Source organism: Lathamus discolor, chromosome Z, assembly GCF_037157495.1.
Source record: "Lathamus discolor isolate bLatDis1 chromosome Z, bLatDis1.hap1, whole genome shotgun sequence".
Lineage (NCBI taxonomy): Eukaryota > Metazoa > Chordata > Aves > Psittaciformes > Psittacidae > Lathamus > Lathamus discolor.
In genome coordinates this window covers 31,942,269-31,963,450 of record NC_088909.1, presented here as the reverse complement: position 1 = coordinate 31,963,450, position 21,182 = coordinate 31,942,269, and the positions used below count along the sequence as shown (strand labels likewise).

General features: G+C 39.4%; 1 protein-coding gene across 2 annotated transcripts in view; it reads left to right on the top strand.

The window, feature by feature from the left end:
* Positions 1-17,601, top strand: part of RASA1 (RAS p21 protein activator 1) — a 54,323-nt gene extending 36,722 nt beyond the window's left edge. Inside the window, exons 12-25 of one of the 2 annotated variants that reach the window (XM_065661907.1) lie at positions 815-902; positions 3,541-3,618; positions 4,915-5,072; positions 5,355-5,431; positions 6,121-6,293; positions 6,505-6,664; positions 6,856-6,998; positions 7,697-7,812; positions 7,933-8,019; positions 10,661-10,728; positions 12,691-12,779; positions 14,363-14,440; positions 15,766-15,900; positions 16,723-17,601. In XM_065661907.1, coding sequence (XP_065517979.1) covers positions 815-902; positions 3,541-3,618; positions 4,915-5,072; positions 5,355-5,431; positions 6,121-6,293; positions 6,505-6,664; positions 6,856-6,998; positions 7,697-7,812; positions 7,933-8,019; positions 10,661-10,728; positions 12,691-12,779; positions 14,363-14,440; positions 15,766-15,900; positions 16,723-16,806 — 1,534 coding nt within the window. In that variant the 3' untranslated portion in view covers positions 16,807-17,601. Of the gene's footprint in view, positions 1-814; positions 903-3,540; positions 3,619-4,914; positions 5,073-5,354; positions 5,432-6,120; positions 6,294-6,504; positions 6,665-6,855; positions 6,999-7,696; positions 7,813-7,932; positions 8,020-10,660; positions 10,729-12,369; positions 12,420-12,690; positions 12,780-14,362; positions 14,441-15,765; positions 15,901-16,722 lie in introns of those variants that run through there. The other variant, XM_065661909.1, reaches the window with a different exon arrangement.
* The last annotated feature ends 3,581 nt before the right edge of the window (positions 17,602-21,182 follow it).

Here is a 21,182-nt window from a genome sequence, read left to right as displayed (position 1 = left end):
GGCAACCGAAGACTTGAAACTCCCTTGCAGATGAAGTAGGATCCTCCATGTAACACTGGTTTTCGGAGAACTAAATTTTCTTGAGAGCAGTGTAAAAGTTGACGAGCGAAGTACACACTTTAAATACCTCGTAGTTTAACAAAGCAAAATATTTATTAACTTTTTGGCAAATCGGTGGAGGTATACAAAATGGCAAAGGCACTAATGTAGCATTTGAGGTTGTAGAGGTTTGTCACTTACACTTGGTGATTGGTATGTGATCCTGAGAGCTGAGAGACACATTCAGGTAGAGGTTTCCTTATGTTAGTGTATTTCCTGAACTCCTGAAAGAACACATCCTTAATTTATGATTAATTGGTTGGGAACTAATGCTGAACATCTGCTTTTAAAGCCTCTAGGAATAGTCCTTGTCAGCAAGTCTTTTCCATTACCAGACAGCTGTTTTTTGCCTTAACTGAAAGTCAGCACACATCTATTCAGTACAGACCATTCTGAAAGTTTCTCAATGTTCTGAAACAAACTAGCTGCACTGAAATGTGGTATTCTTAAAATGACATAATACATTCAAACCAAAATGCAGTTTCAAAGGACTTAAGATTTATTTTTAGCTGGAGTTCTTCCTCTTTCCACGTGTGGTGATGCTGCATTTATATAAACAGAGATTAATGTGATGTTCAGTGCTTCTTACAGCCAGACATCAGAAATGTATTAGTTCTGTGTAAACTTTGTTATCGCATAGATCAACAAGTCAAGGTGTCAGTTAATATTACGAAGATTAATAAAACTTACATTTTTTGTTTTGTTTATTTTTAAGGCCAAACTGTTTTCAGATAGTAGTTCAGCACTTTAGTGAAGAGCATTACATCTTTTACTTTGCAGGCGAAACTCCAGAACAAGCACAGGTGAGAGCTTTTGTTGGTAAATATTATTTAAGAAGTAATTTTTCTTTTGTCTTCTGATGTTTAATGATATTGCACATTGAAAACAGGAAGCAAGTGTAAAAAAAGTACTGAGTATGTCTGTGTTAGCAGGTCTTATAATGGAGTAGTAGTGGATCTGTAAGGGCAAGGATTGATGCTGAGAATCCAGCACTTAGATTACATGCACTTGTGGGTTTTACTTTGGAGAAGTTCCAGTTGGGTCTTACGGACTAAACTGCCATTATTTTCCATTAATGGAAATTAAATGTTTCTGGAGGACACATTTTTTTGACATAGCTCAGATAGAATAATTTGCTGTCCAGGATTTTTGCCTGTTACAAGCCGGAGCACGGTAAGTGGGAGTTTTTCTTCAAAGTGCATGTTCATGATATGCACCAAGATGCTAATGCACTTATGTTGTACCCAATGACCAAAGAATGTTGATCAGCTGCCTTTTCCAGTTATTTGCTCTGTCCAAAAATTAGTGGTTCTTCATAATCCTGCGCCCTGATGATGCACAAAAAGTAAGGTTTTCTGGTTTAATTCAGTGACTAACCCTAGCAGTTATGTTTACTTACTCAGGATTGTAGCATAGAAGCCTAATTCTCTGAAATTCACTCACCAGCAGGAGAGCATACCTCAGATGAGACAATATCCTTATTTATCAAGTGTACACCTCTGAAAGTCCACAGAAGTTAAGCTTTGCATTTGATTTTATTAGAATGGATTTAAAAGCTGTTTAGAGCACTCATAATAGCTTGCTATCCACCAGATCATAGAGGTTATATAAATTTAGTTTTCATCCTGTGCTTTATGTGAAAGTACAAATTTTCCTGTTAAATGAATACAAATTTATGAAACTTGCTGAGATGACATCAGAATGATGTGGTGGCATTTGTTGCACAACTCTTAATGTACTGTCTTTAAGAAGCAGGGCACTGTATAGAAATTGAGTGTATATCAATTACCACACACATCTCTGTACACTCATTTTTTTGTCACATCTGCAATGTCTTTGGTGTTCTAGAAATCCAGAGAATTAAGAATGCGTACAAAACAGACCGTCGTGTCTTGTTCCATGACTATTTGGCATAATCTGCTTTTGGTTTTGATCTGCTTAACAGGCTGTTCACTGCATTTATACAAAATACTGTTGTTTTGGGTTTTTTTTTTTTTGTTTTTTTTTTTTTTTTTTTTTTTTTTTTACAATATGGCTTTGACCCAGGAAAGTTTATAGATATTTCTCTCTTGAGAAAGTTCATCTTTCTTTACTCTGTAACATTTCATAGAACAGTTTTATTTGTGTGTTAAGGCTCTTACAGTGCAGTAAATAAATATCAGAGCAGTGCCATTCTGACAACTGCATCTTTATGGCTTGTATGAAGTAAAAGGGAATGTAAAATGCAGCCTTACATGCGAGTGTCACTGTGCTTACACTGTGGCACATTGTTCATTCTCACTGCTGTAAGCTCTGGCATTAAAGGGGAAAGGTTTTCCTGCTATGAGTGACTAGAGAGGTTTACTGTGCATCCAGGAAATATTGATGTTAGAGTATTTAGGAGGCATTTGTTTCTTCAGTTCCTGCTCCTGAGAATAAGGAAACAAGTTGGAAGCTTTTCCTTCTGTGGAAGGATTTGGAAGCTGAAACCTGACTCACAAAGCGGCCTAGTTGAAAATAGCTGCAGCACATCTTCCTGTGTCTTTAAAATGTGATGGGTAAAATTGAAAAAGCATTGTGGGTTTTTTTTAATAACATTGTTAATTTTTACTTGAAAATACATGGTGGATCTCTTGAGACACAGACATAAGGCTATTGGTCAATACCTAAATTATGTGCAAGAGCTATACAAAATTCAGGAGACAAAAAATAGAGAACGAGGCTATAACATCTCTTCATATCTTCCCCTTTCCAAAAGCCCCTTGCAAAGTTCCTCTGTTAGTAATTGTCTCATGCTGCAGTGACTTTTTCATTGGTGGCCTGGCGAGTTGGCAGTGCCTCTTAGCAGCTTATTTGTTTAAAAAAAAACCACACACAAAGGTTCTACAATCACTTTGGTGTTAATCAACGTGTTTACTTCCTTGATCCAAATGGAATCCATCCATCCACTCTGCTGTACACATTTGTGAGCAGACAAAGTGGGGAATGTTGGATATATGCTCTGTGTTTCTGTTAGTGTTGTATGGGTTTTTTTGATGTATGCACAGTATTATTAGCCTTATAGAAGTACTGTAGAGAATAATCAGAAGAGTTTGCCTTGCTAACCTTAATTTTCTCAGGAGCAAATAAGTTTTGCTTCATTTTTTTATACCATTTGTAATTTTGTGTAATGTTACTAGAGTGGAAAATTGGTAAAGGTCACACTGTATATCTATTAGTAACGCTTGATGTTTCTGAAAGAGAAAATGGTTCAGACTTGCAAATCCCTTATTAGGTTTTGCTAAGTAAAGATAAGAATTTTGCTTTAATATTCACACTTCCAAAATTTGGAATAGCAGAGAACTTAAGTTTTGCCAAGCTAAAGGGAAAATTTAAGGTATTCTTTTTAGGTATGTCTCTTCCATAGAAAGAAGCTATGTCTGACTTTGTTTTGTTACACTATTCTGTATTCTTCTCTCTTAGGACTGGATGAAAGCTCTGCAGATGTTTTGCAGTTTAAGAAAAACCAGTCCAGGAACATCAAATAAACGTCTTCGTCAGGTGAAGCTGATATGGGGCTGGCCATCCATGTGAAGGAGTGTTCTGTCTCCTTGTTGCAAATTATATTAACAGATCTCTGAATTTTCCTTTCAGCAGTAGTAAATCCTGCATGTACTTAGTTTCCTTTCTGGACCTATGCAATGCCCGTGTGAAACCAGATAGAATGACTTACACTTTGTTATAGTCAGTACATATGTACAGCTGAGAATGGTGTTAGCCAGTCTGATGTGCTTTGCTAGGTATTATTTTCTAACTAAATTGGAATAAAAGTGTAAAGAAGTCAGCATTTGTATCACCTAAACTTTTAAAATATTTTCTTATTTTAAAATATTGAAAATTATTTCCAATTATGGAAAACTTCAAAAAAAAAGACAAAATTATGTGACATGTAATTAATACTATTAATTTTGAGTAACAAATACATAGTGAACCATGCATATGGCTTAATTTTTCTTGTATTCTTGAAAGGGCTGTGTTTGGCAGAAGTTCCTCAGAGGCAGAGGTCAGTCAGTCATAAATGGTGAAATCTGTGATGACAGGAGAATAACAGGAAAATAACTCAAGAATTCCTGATATTTTTGAATGTTAGGAACATTGAATGTAGTTGTTTTAACAGACACCAGAGAAAGGAATAGGATATTTTTCAGAACACACAACTATTCTGTAGTTAGTATTAGATATTTGGATATTTCTGTCTAAATGAACTAAATTAGGTCAATTCACAGATAAAGTGGAAGGTGAAATTGGGGGGTTCAAGCTGCAAAAGCAAAGCAGAAAGAATGAAAATCTGAAATAATCCTTTCATTAAAAAAGTGAAGAAAATGGTCAGCTACGTAAAAGAATAGAATATAATTTGTTGCACAAGGTAATTCTATGTAATCTGTTAGGAAAGCAGCAAATAAGCCATTGTGTTTGGAATCACCCTTGGCTTTTATTCAAGGTACCTGTCTTTGATTTCAGTAAAGTTTTCTGTGCAAAGAAGGTGCAAGTCCTAATGCCTCAAAGATAATTAAAAAAAAAAAAAAAGAAAACAAGATGCTTAAAAACATGGGACTGGAGATTTGTCTTTACTAATTATTTGAGTTATTCTTATTTTGTTACTGGTGACTCTTAAATGTTGTTCCATTGCTTATGTTACTTGCTGCTCTTAGTAGGAAATTTCAGTTTATATTCAGTATTCATATTAATGTTAATCCTCTGCGTAGAGGATAGAGAGTCATTCATTCATGTGTTTCATATTTCTGGTTTAGCCACAAAAGTAGATTTTGTGTATTTCCCTTTTATTTTTTTTTTTAGGTCAGCAGTCTTATTCTGCATGTAGAAGAAGCTCATACGCTCCCAGTAAAGCATTTTACTAATCCATACTGTAACATCTACCTGAACAGTGTCCAAGTAGCAAAAACACACATCAGGGAAGGGCAGAACCCTGTGTGGTCAGAAGAATTTGTCTTTGAGTAAGTTTTAACTGCCTTAATTACTGAATTTCACCTGTTAGTTGCATTGCATTCAAGATTTTTAACAGTGTTTACGGGTTTTACGTATGCTTTTAAAAAATACTGTATGTGTGTTTGTACTGCAGCAATGTTTCAGCCAAATTCTGCATGGGCAGAATTTTCTGTAGGCACCTAAATATTTTGTTAATACAAGTGTCTTTGGCAGGATTGAAATGAGTCTAGAGTAAGCTTAAATGCCAGCCAAGTATAATATTAATTGAGGCTTTCTGTCTTTTCTCCTAGTGATCTTTCAGCTGATATTAATAGATTTGAGATAAGTCTTAGTAACAAAACAAAGAAAAGTAAAGATCCGGATATATGTAAGTATTTTTTTTCTGTAAAAGATGCATATGTATTGCAGCAGTGGATGCTTTGTGTGGTTTTCATTATTCTGGTCAAACACTGTCATGCTGTCACAAACACTGTCATTTTCATGCTCACCATACTGCTGCATTTGTATGTTTTGTCTGTCTGGTACTGGCATTCCATTAATGTTTTTTACAATGAGAACCTGCTTGGTTTTTAGTAACAAACTGAGGTTTACAATCTTGAGTTGTCTTTCATCATTATAATAAATATAGTAAGGAGTAACAAAGTGCTCAAGGAGCAGACCTGATGGTGGTATCAGCCTGAGGCTGGAAAGAGAACAGAGAATTATGAACACATTATCTGGTTTTAGTTTCTCACTGCTACCTGAATTTGCAGGGTAGCACTTTTCAGTCACCGCTTGGGTGTTACAAAGAAATCTCTGTCAGTACCTGTGTGGCATTTTTGAATGTATATGTGTACATTCTTTACAGAATAGTTTGCATTTCTGCAGTTTACAGGAGGCTGTTAAATGACTGAAGAGAATCTGTCAATATATTGATGGAAAAAATTTTGGTTACTCTTATTAACAGTCTTTTGCTGAAACAAGATGATATGTGCTGAAAATAAGCTGGTTCTTTATTCAATAGTAGGACTCTTTTGTTGGAGATAACGTACTTGAACAATGCTTTCTTCCCTTAAGTGTTTATGCGTTGCCAATTAAGCCGATTACAAAAAGGACATGCAACAGATGAGTGGTTTCAACTCAGTTCCCATGTACCATTAAAGGGTATTGAGCCAGGATCTTTGCGTGTTCGAGCACGATACTCTATGGAGAAGATCATGCCAGAAGAGGAGTACAGTGAGTTTAAAGAGGTATGAAGTTGTTCAACTTCCCTTGTTTTATCTGTCAAAGCTCAGTTTGTTGGTTGTTTGAGACACCTATCAATGAGACTGGTTGACATCACTAAATGATATTTATAGTGACATCTATACATCACTTACAGATGTATGGTACTAGTCTTTCCAAAGCTGTTACATGTTAGGAGAAGCTTCTGAATATTTTGAAATTCTGTTTTTCTTTCAGCTGATACTCCAGAAAGAACTTCATGTAGTCTATGCCTTATCACACGTTTGTGGACAGGATAGAACACTGTTGGCTGGCATTTTATTGAAGATTTTTCTTCATGAAAAGCTTGAGTCCTTGTTGTTACGGACACTGAATGACAGGGAGATAAGCATGGAAGGTACTGTACTAAATTACACTGCTGTTTAGTGGAACTCTGGGCAGGTGGGGAGGGCAGGGCTCCAGCACCCACCTTTTTTTTTCTTCCTCCTTTAGTTACAACATATATCAAAGTGTAAACGTAGCTCATTTTTCCTCTGCTTTTTATCGTCTGCTCCTCTCAACTTTTCCCTTTGCCATCTTTTCATCCAGATGAAGCTACTACCTTGTTTCGTGCCACCACTTTAGCAAGTACACTTATGGAGCAGTACATGAAAGCCACAGCAACAAGTTTTGTTCACCATGCACTGAAAGACTCTATATTAAAGATAATGGAGAGCAAGCAGTCCTGTGAGGTGATACCCTGAGCTAAGTTTTAAAACTTTTTTTGTTTGTTGACACACAATTAAATTGCATTAAATTTTAGCTTCAGAGACATTTATTATTGTTTCAGAACTGAAATTTATTTACATGAGAAATACAGGAAATGAGTTCATTAAGAGATATGTGTTTTCCTAGATTTTGGCTTTAAACAATATTTACAGTAAAACTTTTGAAGTTTTTTAATTAAAATTACTTTTAATCACTTATTTATCTTTAGCAATTTTAGGCTGTTCTGTAGCAGTTACTGAATGTCCTGACCTAAGTAATTTCTAGTAAACTAAAGATATCATAGAAGTCAATTTCTGAACTTTAGTTTTAATTTAAAACTTCTTGATATTAAATGACTGATGTTGGGTCTGAAGCTGTTTTTAAAATAACCCTGCTAATTTCTATGTTTCACTTGAACTTACTTGTGGAAATGATGGGTGGTCATGCCGATTGTTAGCAGTGAATATATGAGCTGTTAAAAACGTAGTGCATTAGAACTTAAAACAATTGCCTCTTCATATTTCCTGACTAGACATTGAAAGAGATTTGTGAGTTCTGTAAGAGACTTGTACAGCAGCAGAATAATTAACTTACTTGGAAGTAGCATTCAGTGTGTATATTGAAAACCTATATAAGTAGTTCTAGTTAGAGAAACATCATCTTTTTCTCTTCTTTGTTGTAGTTAAATCCATCAAAGTTAGAAAAAAATGAAGATGTAAACACTAATTTGGCACATCTACTCAGTATACTTTCAGAATTGGTGGAGAAAATATTCATGGCTGCAGAGATACTGCCTCCGTAAGTATTTGAAAACTCCTGTTGGTATGAATTATGCTGCATCCTAAAATTACATCTTACTGGTTTACCTTCTGCTCCTGTGAGTTTAATGGAATGAGTAAGTAGCTTTTGTTTTTGCAGGACATTGAGGTATATTTACGGGTGCCTACAGAAGTCTGTTCAAAACAAGTGGCCAGCTAACACCACCATGAGAACCAGAGTTGTTAGGTAAGTTATTTGTCACTTTACCCTGAAAATAATATTTTCAAGTCTCGTTAAAGACATACTTCAGCGTGCTCATCTATGTTTCTTTTCAGTGACAAAACTGTACCTTACTTACTTAGGTTACAGCAGTCTTTAAGATACTTATGCTGCTGAGGCATGATATTGCAGTTAAGGATTATGAGCTTGCTAGATTGTTAATTATGTACTTACAGCCTTGCCGCAGTAAGACCACGTAGAATAGAGGTCAGTGCAGCTCTACTTAATGGTTTCAATTTTGAATTTACTTGTGTTTTGTCAAGTTTTACAAATTAATCTGAAATAGTGATTGCTGGGAAAAACAAACTTCTCTCAAAGCAGTATTTGACCTTTTTGATACCAGTAAAGAGCAGTGATCTCTGAAGATCACATTCCTGCCATATGCCATCTGGGAGGACTGTGCCCTTCCCAGGGACTCCTATGTAGTGTGTGTTAATTGCTGGAGAAATATGGCATGTTTTAAGATCCGTGCACTTGAAAATGCAGACCCAACACAGTAAGGAGTCAGATACATTCTCACAAAGACAATTGGACTGTTAGATTTCACCAAGGTACTGTTAGCATTGGCATATGTAGTTTTCTGCATCAGAGAAGGCTCCTGGTCACTGATGGTGGGCTGCCAGTTCTGATCCCTCTGCATCAACACTCTGCTCACTTCCAAAACCATTAATTTTATGCTGTCATGGTTTAGTTTCATTTATCTGCTCCTGCCAATTATGCTGAAACATTCCAGAGCTTCCCCAAAAATGTTGCAGGAGGTTACTGAACCTGATTTCTCTGAACTCATACCAGCCACAAAAACTCCAGTGCAGATCCATAAGCCAGTGTAATACAGAAGTTCTTTCTCTAACACTGTCCATTGCCAGTGCAGGTCAAACAAACACCTTTGACAAAGATGTGGTTTTGACACTTCCTAAATGCTACAAGGTTTTTTTAAGGGTGTCAGAGCCACATCTTTCATGGGTTGTGGTGTCTGGCAGTCATATGATTTGCCATGGTTAATTTCCCATGGAGGAAGTCTTTCAGAGAACTTTGGCTTGCATTTATCATTTTGACACTGGAAGCCCCTATGCCATCCAGGATACGATGCAGGGGCGTTATGGAGGCTGCTCCTGCTGTGAGAGCCCCTCTCTGAGAGGCTGTAGGGCTCAGCCATGAGTACCGTGTCTCTGTATGCTCCTCCCCAGCTCCAGAGAGAACCATGTGGCTTTCCCTTAGTGGACACAGCTCGCATGCAGGGTTTTCCAGAGGTCTCCCCTGGATGCTGTAAATATGAGATCCCTTGCTCTTGTGAGGATAGTCTTCACAAGTGATTCACAAGAAATCACTTCACTAGTGACTTCTGTCTGGTAATAAACCCCCTTACAGATATTGACTTAATTTAGGTATGTTGACCAGGGCAAGAAGCATCAGATCTTCTGTATCAGCAGGGTCCATACTAGGTTCATACCTCACTGGCATTCAAATTTGGGCACTTTAAAAGAGAAATTGCTGTATATGCCATGACTTCAAAATTAATTACTTCCTCATAGCTTTAAATTTACACCATAGAAGATATTATAGCTTTAGATATGGCCAAAACCTGCTGTCTTGGGAACTTGTAGCCCATAATTCATGGTTCTTGAAGGAAGAAGTACCTAAACAGTATATATTGGATGTCTTGTACATATGGAAGGTAATTTAACCTTATTACTATGTGTGTCATTTTCAAGTAATATGAAATACATTAATAAGTAATACATTACCGTCACTGTGTACTTATCAGCAGGCAAGGTCCCCTTCCTGCTTTTGTAAGTGGTCTGGCTTTGGTATTGCTGTAGTGAGAACCAGTCTGCTGGCAGTGTCCAAGCACTCCAAACCAAATTACAGATGATTTAAATTGCTTTAGTTGGTCCATATGTTGCTTCAGTGTATAGCAGTTATTGAATTGAAGTTAACCAGAGACAGATGGTTTTTATTTCTGGTATTAACAAAAAGTTGTCTTCTTCTCATGCAACTAGAGGCTGTTGTGGGTTTCTGTTAATGAGTTGCTAGTTCTGCCATCAAAACAGAGTGCTTTTTTCGCAGCTTTCTAGATGGCAGCAATTACTTAATGGAGGAAAGTAGTAGATCCCTTGCTATTTCTCTACTGTAGCATACTGTCATCAGGATATGGGTCAACTTAAGCTGACTTAAGGCTGTGTTGCTGCCAAACAAAAGGTTCCCTTTGCCCACCGGCTCCCACAGTCCTCCCTGCAGTTGCACAGTTGCACAGCGGTTGCTGTGGGATGGATGCCTTGTGGTAGCAAACAATGGAAAACCTTTGGGACCTCCTGTTTTTGAAGCTGGTGTGGTCTCATTTTGGCTTTACAATTAGGATCTTCCCATATGGTTTCAACAGTTTACCTTAACTGGGAAATCAGCATGCCTATTTGTTCAGCTGTAACCGTAGTTGAAGTCGTAGCATGATAATTTAGCTTTCATTTTAACGTATTCACAGAGCACAGGCTGGTTGGTTGGCGTCTGTCTCAAAAAGATTCTGTGCTAATTTGAATCCTTAAAGAATACACAATTTTTACATTAATTCTCTAATTTTGCTGAACAGAATATAATTTTCTTCTCATTTCAGTGGCTTTGTTTTTCTTCGCCTGATTTGTCCAGCTATCCTGAACCCAAGGATGTTTAATATCATCTCAGGTGACTATATGCTTCATATTTTAATTCATACTTTATATAGTAGGCATGAAATATGGGTCTTTCCCGTCATGAAGCTTTAAGCGCAAAAGCATGGATTATCCCATGGGCCTTGCCTTAAGCACCTGGAAATGTTTGTGGGTATTTCCAACTTATTCTGTGAGAGAAAACAAAGAAAAGCCATTAACTACTGAAAACTCTGTTACTAGAGGTAAAGTATTAGGATGTCTGAGTTGCCTAGTTTAAAGTTTGCCTATGTTACGCTTCATCTTTGTTCCTGTTTTATTTCTTGGCAAAAATCACCCCAAGCTAAAGGGCACTTAGTTTGCACGAGCCATTGCTCTTCCTCCCTCTCCCTAGATGAGTTTTGATTTCTACTGGTAAAATTTCTACCAGTAAAATGGAAATAAGAGGAAATCAGAAATCTGATTTAGAAAAGCCTTTCTTCTTTATTCATAGACAATTTTTAAGATGATGTAGCATGTTTTCTATCATCTCTCTTTAATCTATACTAAATTATAGTATATAATTTCTATACAGAGAAGGGCTGTATGGAACAGAGTTCCTTTCTGCCACCCCGTAATCATTTCCATACATGCTTTGGAGGAAGCACTGAGAGATACGGCCTGACACAGTGCTCCTTTCTTTAGGATTTTATTTATTCAGGTAATTCTTAAGTACCTTCTAAATTGAGTTGCACCATGTCTACAGGTGTAAAAAGTTGCTTCTAAATTTAAGTAATCCCTTTTAAACCTGTCTGTTAAAGTCCTGCTGATGTACATCCAGCTAATATTCGAGCCTTACTGCTAAGGTGAACATACAGACTCCATGCAGGGCTTTTTAGGGCTGTTCAAGAAAAGGAGGAGAGCTTCCAACGTACCTTCTTCTGTAATAAGAAAAAATGTATTCTGAAAGCTGGGTGTATAGGCTTAGCCCAGTACCGCCTTGACAGCTGTGACTGAAAAAATAATCTTTGTTTCAAAAATTAAACCTTTTATTTCAAGCATCTTTTGAGGTTTCTTAAAGTCATTCACTTCCTTAGATCACTTATTCTAACCTGAAGTTCCAGATTCCAAGGCCAGCAATGCTTTCCAGCATTGCTGCTTCTAAGGCTTGTATTATACCAACCACTAGATGGATGAATAACTGACATAAGCTGCATTGCTGCAGCTATGCCAGAAAAATTAGAACTTACTTTTTAATGAATTTTGTAGGGGGAAGGGAAGAAAAAACAACAAAAGATGCAGGTAGACAATGAAGAATTATAATATTTATAGCTTATATAATAACAACACCCATTTTGGAGCACTTCAAACCTGGCTTTAAACACAGACACTTAACTGGAGGAAAAAATAATAGTGTCAGACAACACTGGGTAATGTCACTTCTTGGAAAAGGAAGTTCTAACTGACTTAAATGTGAAGTGTTAAGTGTGATGTTTAGTACAGCAAGGACTATAATCTCATGGAAATACAACCCATGATTGCATGTCGTGTTTATTTTGGTTTCCTGATGCAGTAACTTACAGTATAATTTGTGTAACTTGTCAGAGCCCACTTGTGTGGAAACTACACAAATAAGGGAAAAGGTAAACTTGCTTTTTGATCTTAATTCTAAAGGCATTTTTTTTTTAAGAACAAATTAATTCTCCTTCCAACAGAACTGTTTCCTCTTTGTGAAAATGGTTCTTATTTCACCTCTTACCAGCACCACTTTATGTATATTTGTTCTTTTTGCAACTACTGCAGAAGATCAGCTCTTCATCTTAGTGTATTTTTGTGCACATTACTAAAGCAGCATAAGTTGTATTTCACCAAGTGACATCTTCCACATGCAGTTCTGTTGTAATACTAAAAATACATTGTTCCCTGAAAAGGTGTGAATTGGGAAGAGCTTTACTCTCACGTGCCTGCTGTCAGTTTTAAATAGAATGGCCAGTAACTTTCTGCTCTGTATTTCTGCCAGATTCTCCTTCCCCCACTGCTGCAAGAACGCTGACGCTGGTCGCCAAGTCTGTGCAGAATTTAGCAAATCTGGTTGAATTTGGAGCCAAGGTAAGTATTATTTTACACACATAGCACAGCCGAGAACTGTTCCCAATACATTTCAATGATCCTGTGTAACACATGCAAAAATCTGTTGCTGTTATCTCCTGTAAAGCCTGACACATAGTCTGTTTGTCCTCATCAGCAAGGAGGCTTTGTTACTGCAATTTTGTTTGTCTTCTTCATTTAGAGCTAGAAGGGGTGTTGATCTGAACCAGAGCAGTAGCATCAAGTCTGGTCAGATTGGGAAGAGGAGTCATAATCATTTGAGAAGAGGTCATCTGTAAACTCATGTTAATGTCTTGGTAGATTCCATCAAGAATTTGAATCTCTGGTAGGAACACCAGCAATGGTCTGTTAAAATAATTGATGAATGAATGACCGTTAACAGTAGGTATTACAGAGTGTGATGCAACCATATGTTGATGCCATGAGAACACAGATAGACTCAGCGGTACTTGTTCCAAAGACAACCTTGGGAGTCTGTGGAGCATTCTTTTTTCCATGTGCAACAGAAAATACTTGAGTATTTCCTGTGTTAGAGGGGATCAGAGGGAGAGGAAGGGCAGTCAGCCGTCCCACCACAAGCATCCATGATGGTAAAACAGGCACATTTTCTTTTGGAATATCCATATATCAAAAGGGCATTATAAGAACTGCTAGAGCATAGAGAATCAGAAGGATAAATACTCTGCCTTAAATAAATGATGGGAAATTGTTTTGTGTTTTGATTGATTATTTGACATCAAAGGGGAGTCATCTTCCAGTAATACTGGTGTGTTTCCATACACAACCTTGAAATGCATTCCACACCTGTGCTCTGTCTTTATATAGTTATTAATTTTCAGATTGAGACTAATCAGGCCTAAATTCCCAGCTTAGTTTAGGTGATCCAATCCTGAAACAAGTGAAGAGATGAATTTTCTTCCTCACCCACTTTCACCCTGCATTTAATTCTTCCTTATATTGGTGTGTTCTGTTGTACAGCACTTCAAAGCACCTCTTTTGCTTGCACTCGCTTTCACTTTTCTATTGCTAGACATAATTAATGTTGTAAATCAAGTATATATATTGCACCAAAAAGACACAGCTTTCAATAAAGTTTCTGTAATAACACTAAGAATGACAGCAACAACTGGTCTGTCTTTGTTACCATGCCAAAACATGGTTGAAAAATAAATCTGCTGATTTAGGTATAATGAAAGTGACTTCAGGTAGGTGTTACAAAGTTACTTCTCTAACACACATAACTTGGAATGTAAGTATTAATGGAAGAACAAGGATCATATCTTTGAAAGTAGAGCTTTCACTGCAGCTAGGTACCAGGAGACATTCGCCTCAGTGCAAATACACATCAGTAGGCATGTACAAGAAGGTATTTGAGTTGGAGATCTGATTCTTCTAAGAAAATACTGAATTCTGTAGTTTTTTGAGTGACTGCACACCTGCATTTGAGAAGATAAAATCACTTCAGATTACACACATTCTGTGCACTGTTATTTGTCTGACTGCACCGTTTACGGCAGGTGTGACAATTATCTTAGCATTGATTGGGGTTTTTTTTTCTAATAAATACCTTTAAAATTTACTAGGAGCCATATATGGAAGGGGTGAATCCATTCATCAAGAGCAACAAACATCGTATGATCATGTTCTTGGATGAACTGGGGGTAAGTGGTTAAAACGATCTTTAGTGGAAGTTACACAGCAGCACTGTAAATGAACATAGGGGTTCATCCCACCTCTAATCAACTAGCTCACAAATGCATTGCCGCCCCCACAGTTTTGAGTGCTTGTAACTGAATACACTTTTCTTATGCAAATACTAATATTTTAAAATAGGTTTTAAACCAAAAATTCTGCTAAATAGCTTTTCCTATGTTTTTTTACCAGAGATGGAAATTATTATTCTGCTTTAAAAAATACAGGTTGAATTTCAGTTGTGCGTTACCAGATGTGTCACTGCATCCATTGTAGATACTGTAGTTTGAAAGGAAACTGCAGTTACAGCCTTCTTTTAAACTGTTGCTGTTTTGTACATGACAGCTGTAGCAGGAGTTAGGTCCTCATGTTATACATGTCTGGTTTTAAACCAAAAACTTGTTTTGAAAACCAAGATGAAAAAAATTAGTTGATCTTACTGAATTGATCCCTTAAAAGTCACCTGCAAGACATCTTGGATATACATTTTATATACATACATATTTTGATAAGATATAAAATACTCAAATACAAAAAACTCAGTAAAAATGAGTGTGGCATTTGGGTAGGTTGCCATATATATGTCACCTTCTTCTGGTTAAATTACAGCTTCTGCATAGTATGATAGGTCAGTTTCCTTTAAATTACAGGTTTTGCACAAGGGCTCTGAAAATAGTTGATTTTCAGAAAAACGTGTGAAAACACGTGTTGGATTAATCTGCAGGTTTAATTACAACATTATTGGTTTATGACCAGTTTACTGAGTTGCAGATTTTGCTGGGGTTTTTTGTTGCTGCTGTTCTCTCAATTTAGACTGGGGGAAAAGCAGCTAATGGATGGAGAAGTGGAGACCTCATAGCAGCCGTCCAGTATATGAAGGGGGCCTACAAGGGTGCTGGAGAGAGACTCTTCTTCAGGGACTGTACAGATAGGACAAGGGGTAATGGGTTTAAACCCATTCCTCATATCAGATTAGATATAAGGAAGAAGCTCTTTACTGTGAGGGTGTACTGTATGAGTCTATGATCCCCTGTCATTTAGGGGAAGGCTGTGAGTCGCTGTATGTGGTCATCTCTGTGGTGGTGTAGCGCTACCAGATCTTCTAGTAAGAGCCCTTCTAGAAGGAGTAGAAATTGTAGTACACATCATTCATAGTAGAAAGATGGAGATATAGCTGGAGGGTTTAACATCACAGTAGGTGTTTGTGGTGTGCAACAACATTGGTAGCAGAGCTGTGGAGCTGTAACTTACCCGTGTCCACCCTAAACCCGTTCTTTGCCTTTTTCTGTTGAAGAACGTTCCTGAGCTTCCAGACACTACCGAGCACTCGAGGACTGACCTGTCTCGTGACCTGGCGGCCTTGCACGAGATCTGCGTGGCACACTCAGATGAGCTCCGGACACTCAGTAACGAGAGAGGTGTGATGCAGGTAAGCAGCAATGGCTAACAAATGAGTCTCCGTGGGTACTGACAGCGTGTCTGGAGCTAAACCATAGTGGCAGTTTGACTTGATAAAGTGTTTTTAAGCTTGTGCCATTCACTAGGAGGTTGTTAGTTGTGAAGGTAGGTGCTTAGTCCATGGTTTTGTTTCTTCATGGAACAAAACCAAAGAGGGTTTGGTTTTAGTTTCCAGAGGAAGTTTTAGTTTCTAGAGGAAGCCTAAACCCACAAACCTACTGTCTCCTGATGGATCCTGATGGATCATTTGTTTTCAGATCTTTTTTTTTTCCCACTTGAGAACTAAACTTACTTTGGCTAGCTTTCTGTTGATGCCTCATTTCTGCCTCCTGCCTTGCCAGTACGCTTATGAACAAACCTGGCAAGTGTTTCTTACAAGTATTAGCAGGACACTTTCTTAGCCACAAAGCACCAAATAGGTCTGTGAATGGAAAGACAGGAGTTGGCAACACTGGTTTTTTGAAGGTAATGTCGTACTATCAAATTATCTGTTTCCTTTTTTTGATTGTTTTCGCTTGCCCAGAGAAGCTGTGGCTGCCCCATCCCTGGCACTGTTCAAGGCCAGGCTGGATGGGGCTTGGAGCAACCTGGTCTAGTGGAAGGTGTTCCTGCCTGTAGCAGAGGGTTGGAACTGGATGAGCTTTAAAGTCCCTTCCAACCCGAACCAGTCTATGGTATTTTAAACTTCCTAGCAGCAGGTTTGATAGGCTAATGCTGAAATGCTTCTCAAGCACATGACTCTTCTTGTCTCCAGTAGTTAACGTACAGTTTTACTGACTCTTTCCACATGCAGCACGTGCTGAAGAAGCTTTTGGCTATTACTGAACTGCTTCAACAAAAACAGAATCAGTATTCCGTGTCTAACAACATCAGGTAGCAGCCCTCTACCTGAATTCTGCATGGATCCAGCATGCCCAACACGGCTACTCACACCAGTATCACTTTCTTCTGCTCTTGCCAAATACAGCACACCCTGTCACATTCCCAGTGATGTGTGAACTATGCAAAATGAAAAACAAAGATTCTGTTGGTGAATGACAGTACCAGCAGCTTTTTTTAAGCTATCTGTGCAGGACATTTGCACTTTTTGGGGGTATTTTTCTTATTTTTTCCATTTGGAAACAGTTTTCACAACCTCTGAGCCTTGGTGTACAGTTCACCTTCCGCACAGAAAATGCTGTGACTGTGTCTTGAACTTTGAAAATCACTTTCAGCACCTCCGATTGCCAAAGTTTCGTCTTGTTGGAAGAGGATCGTCAACTGACATGAAGTGCGTTGCTTTGACAGCCACATATAACTGGATAACATTTCTTACTGTAATTTCTGACTGGTTACAATAATTGCGACTTTTGACTGTTTCAAACCACTTTAACTTGTATTTACAACAATTTGATGTTATCATAGAAACAATCTTTACTGTACACTTTTTGTACCATGCTGTTTCTCTGGCTGGAATCATGTCGAAAGAGAATATGCAGAATGGGTCTTGTCAGCTTTATTTTTCTGATGTGCCACTGATTCAGTCTGAATAGTTCTTCCATCAGGAACTGTGTATCCAGATAAATCACAATGCTTTTGTAAAATGTTTACAACAGTAAATAATTTGAATTCTTTAAATTTATTGATCATTGTATCAGACATGCATGCATTCATTAAACCATTTTATAAAATATGTACTGGTCAGTCTTCTGTGTGCTGTAAGTCTAGCATCAATATTATTTTTATAAGTGAAAAGACAAGTTTTTAAAAATAAATCAATCTACAGATCAGCTTTTGATGGAAACTGGCTCTAACTTTGGCTGCTGTGGAAATTTGTTATCGTGTCTTCACACAATGCACTTTGAAATGCTCACAAGGTGTATCTTTTTTAGCGTGAATCCTCCAAAAGTGTCACCTTGTCCATGTGCCTTAACGTGCATTCCTTTCACAGGGCAAGAGAGACAATTTTAGATCTGTGTCGTGGGTGGAGTCATGCACTTCACTTGTAGGAGAGTCATATAAAGGAGTGAGTTCAAATTCAGTAGTAAATGTGACAGTGGTTTAACAAGCTTCTGTGGCAAGGTGCACTTGAGTATTGACTGAATTAGAGGACTGGGAACTGTCAGAGATATCCTCCTGTTGAGTCATGAGGTGCAGAAGGACCCCCCTCCATTCCAGACTCCTCCTTGGAGAGGAGTCAAGGTGTGGCTCCACCCAGACTTAGTCCCAGAGTTGGTCAGCGGCTTAGGTTTAAATTGCCCAGGGGGGTTGTGGAGTCTCCTACACTGGAGATATTCAAGGCCCGCCTGGACAAGTTCCTGTGTGATGTACTGTAGGTTACCCTGCTCTTGCAGGGGGGTTGGACTAGATGATCTTTTTAGGTCCCTTCCAACCCTTGGGATTCTGTGATTCTGTGATTCTGTGATACATGCACATTCAATCCCTCCTATCCTTTACCTGAGGTTTTATAGTTTCAGTGTGCTTATTCCCTTGCTGAGCATCTCATACAGCAAGGACCCTCTCTACCTTGAGCAATGACCCCAAAAAGTGTCTCTGCTCAAGGGGAGATCCTGGCATGCTTAACAGGCCCTGGGCTGTCCATTAGGTTATGGACATTTATGTTATAGAGTCTGTTATAGGCTCCATAACAAATGTAGTGAGATAACTGACTGATACTCACGTTTTCATACCAGACATATTCCAGCTGGTGTGTGCTCAACTTGCTCCAGAGCCAGGGGTACAGCCCTGAGCTGTGGTGGTGTTTCCTGTCTCTGGCTGGGTACAGTCATCATGACCAGTGCTGCTGGTTGTTGCTTAAGCAGAAGAACCAGTGCAGCAGGAGGGCCAGGAGACCTCATTGGATGGACGAGGTGCTGCTAAGAAAAATTCGAAGGAAAAAAGAGGCTTATAAAAGGTGGACGCAAGGACAGGCAGCCTGGGTAAAGTACAGGGATGTTGTCCGGGAAGCTAGGGACCAGGTTAGGAAGGCTAAGGCCCAGTTAGGATTAAACTTGGCTAGGGATGTTCAAGATAACAGGAAGGGATTCTGTAGGAACATAGTGAATAAAAAACAGATTAGGGACAACGTAGACCCCCTCCAGAAGCTATCAGGAGAGCTGGCTACACAGGATTTGGAGAAGGCTGAGGTTCTGAATGACTTCTTTGCCTCCGTCTTCACTGGCAAAGGCTCTGACCACACCACCCAAGTCTTGGAAGGCAGAAGCAGGGACTGGGACAATGAAGACAGTAGGCCCACTGTAGGAGAGGATCTGGTTCAAGACCATCTTAAGAACCTGAACATACACAAGTCCATGGGACCTGATGAAATCCATCCACGGGTCCTGAAGGAGCTGGCAAATGAAGTTGCTAAGCCACTGGCCATCATATTTGAAAAATCATAGCGGTCAGGTGAAGTTCCCGACGACTGGAAAAAGGGAAATATAACCCCCATTTTTAAGAAGGGGAAAATGGAAGACCCGGGGAATTACAGACCAGTCAGTCTCACCTCTGTGCCTGGCAAAATCTTGGAGCACATTCTCCTGGAAGGCATGCTAAGGCACATGAAAAACAACAAGGTGCTTGGTGACAGCCAGCATGGCTTCACTAAGGGGAAATCCTGCCTGACCAATTTGGGGGCCTTCTATGATGGCGCTACAGAACTGATGGACAGGGGCAGAGAAGTTGATGTCATCTACCTGGACTTGTGCAAAGCGTTTGACACTGTCCCACACAACACCCTTGTCTCTAAATTGGAGAGACATCAATTTGATGGATGGACCACTTGGTGGATAAAGAACTGGCTGGATGGCTGCACACAAAGAGTTGTGGTCAATGGCTCGATGTCCAGTTGGAGACCGGCAATGAGTGGTGTCCCTCAGGGATCGGTGTTGGGACTGGTCTTGTTTAACATCTTCATCGCTGATATGGACAGTAGGATTGAGTGCGCCCTCAGCAAGTTTGCTGATGACACCAAGCTGTGTGGTCCGGTTGATATGCTGGAGGGAAGGGATGCCATCCAGAGGGACCTTGACACGCTTGTAAGGTGGGCTGATGCCAACCTCATGAAATTCAACCATGCCAAGTGCAAGGTCCTACATCTGTGTTAGAGCAATCCCAGGCACAGCTACAGGTTGGGCAAAGAAGAGATTCAGAGCAGCCCTGCAGACAAGGACTTGGGGGTGTTGGTCAATGAGAAAATGAACAAGAGCTGGCTTCAGTGTGCGCTCGCAGCCCAGAAAGCCAACCGTATCCTGGGCTGCATCAAAAGCAGCGTGACCAGCAGGTCGAAGGAGGTGATGCTGCCCCTCTACTCTGCTCTTGTGAGACCTCACCTGGAGTATTGTGTGCAGTTCTGGTGTCCTCAACATAAGAAGGACATGGAGCTGTTGGAGCAAGTCCAGATGAGGCCACGAGGATGATCAGGGGACTGGAGCACCTCCCGTATGAAGACAGGCTGAGAAAGTGGGGGCTGTTCAGCCTGGAGAAGGCTGCGTGGGGACCTAATAGCAGCCTTCCAGTATCTGAAGGGGGCCTATAGGGATGCTGGGGAAGGACTCTTCATTATGGACTGTAGTGACACAACAAGGGGTAATGGGTTAAAACTTAAACAGGGGAAGTTTAGATAGGATATAAGGAGGAAGTTCTTTCCTGTTAGGGTGGTGAGGCACTGGAATGGGTTGCTCAGGGAGGTCGTGAGTGCTCCATCCGTGGCAGTGTTCAAGGCCAGGTTGGATAAAGCCTTGGGTGACATGGTTTAGTGTAAGGTGTCCCTGCCCATGGCAGGGGGATTGGAACTAGATGATCTTAAGGTCCTTTCCATCTCTAACTATTCTATGATTCTATGAAGAAAGGAGCAAGCTGCCACAAACTGTTAAAACTGTAAAATGCAGAGTTGATTCTGGGGGTATTTCAGCATCAACATTTGTAACTTCTCTAGGCAATGATACGGTCCGGAATAAAAGGATGCTGAGATTGACGGAGAAGGCAGTTATGTAACATGAATACAGTTGTTACACCTTTAGAACCACCACACTATCTCCTGTCTATAAGAACTGCTTTTTCCACTCACAACTCATGTAGGCTTTCTCTTTGGGTCTCTGCTGCAAGGTCACTGCCCATCCTCAGCCTGCAGCGGGCCCTTGTGGGGCTGCCCAGGTTCCTGCAGTGCTGTAGCTGAGGGTTCCCGCTCATCGCACTTGGCAGAGAGGTAATGCAAGATCTTGGTGCTACTGAATTGTTTTTCAGATCATCCCATAAAGCTGCTGTTTAACCTAT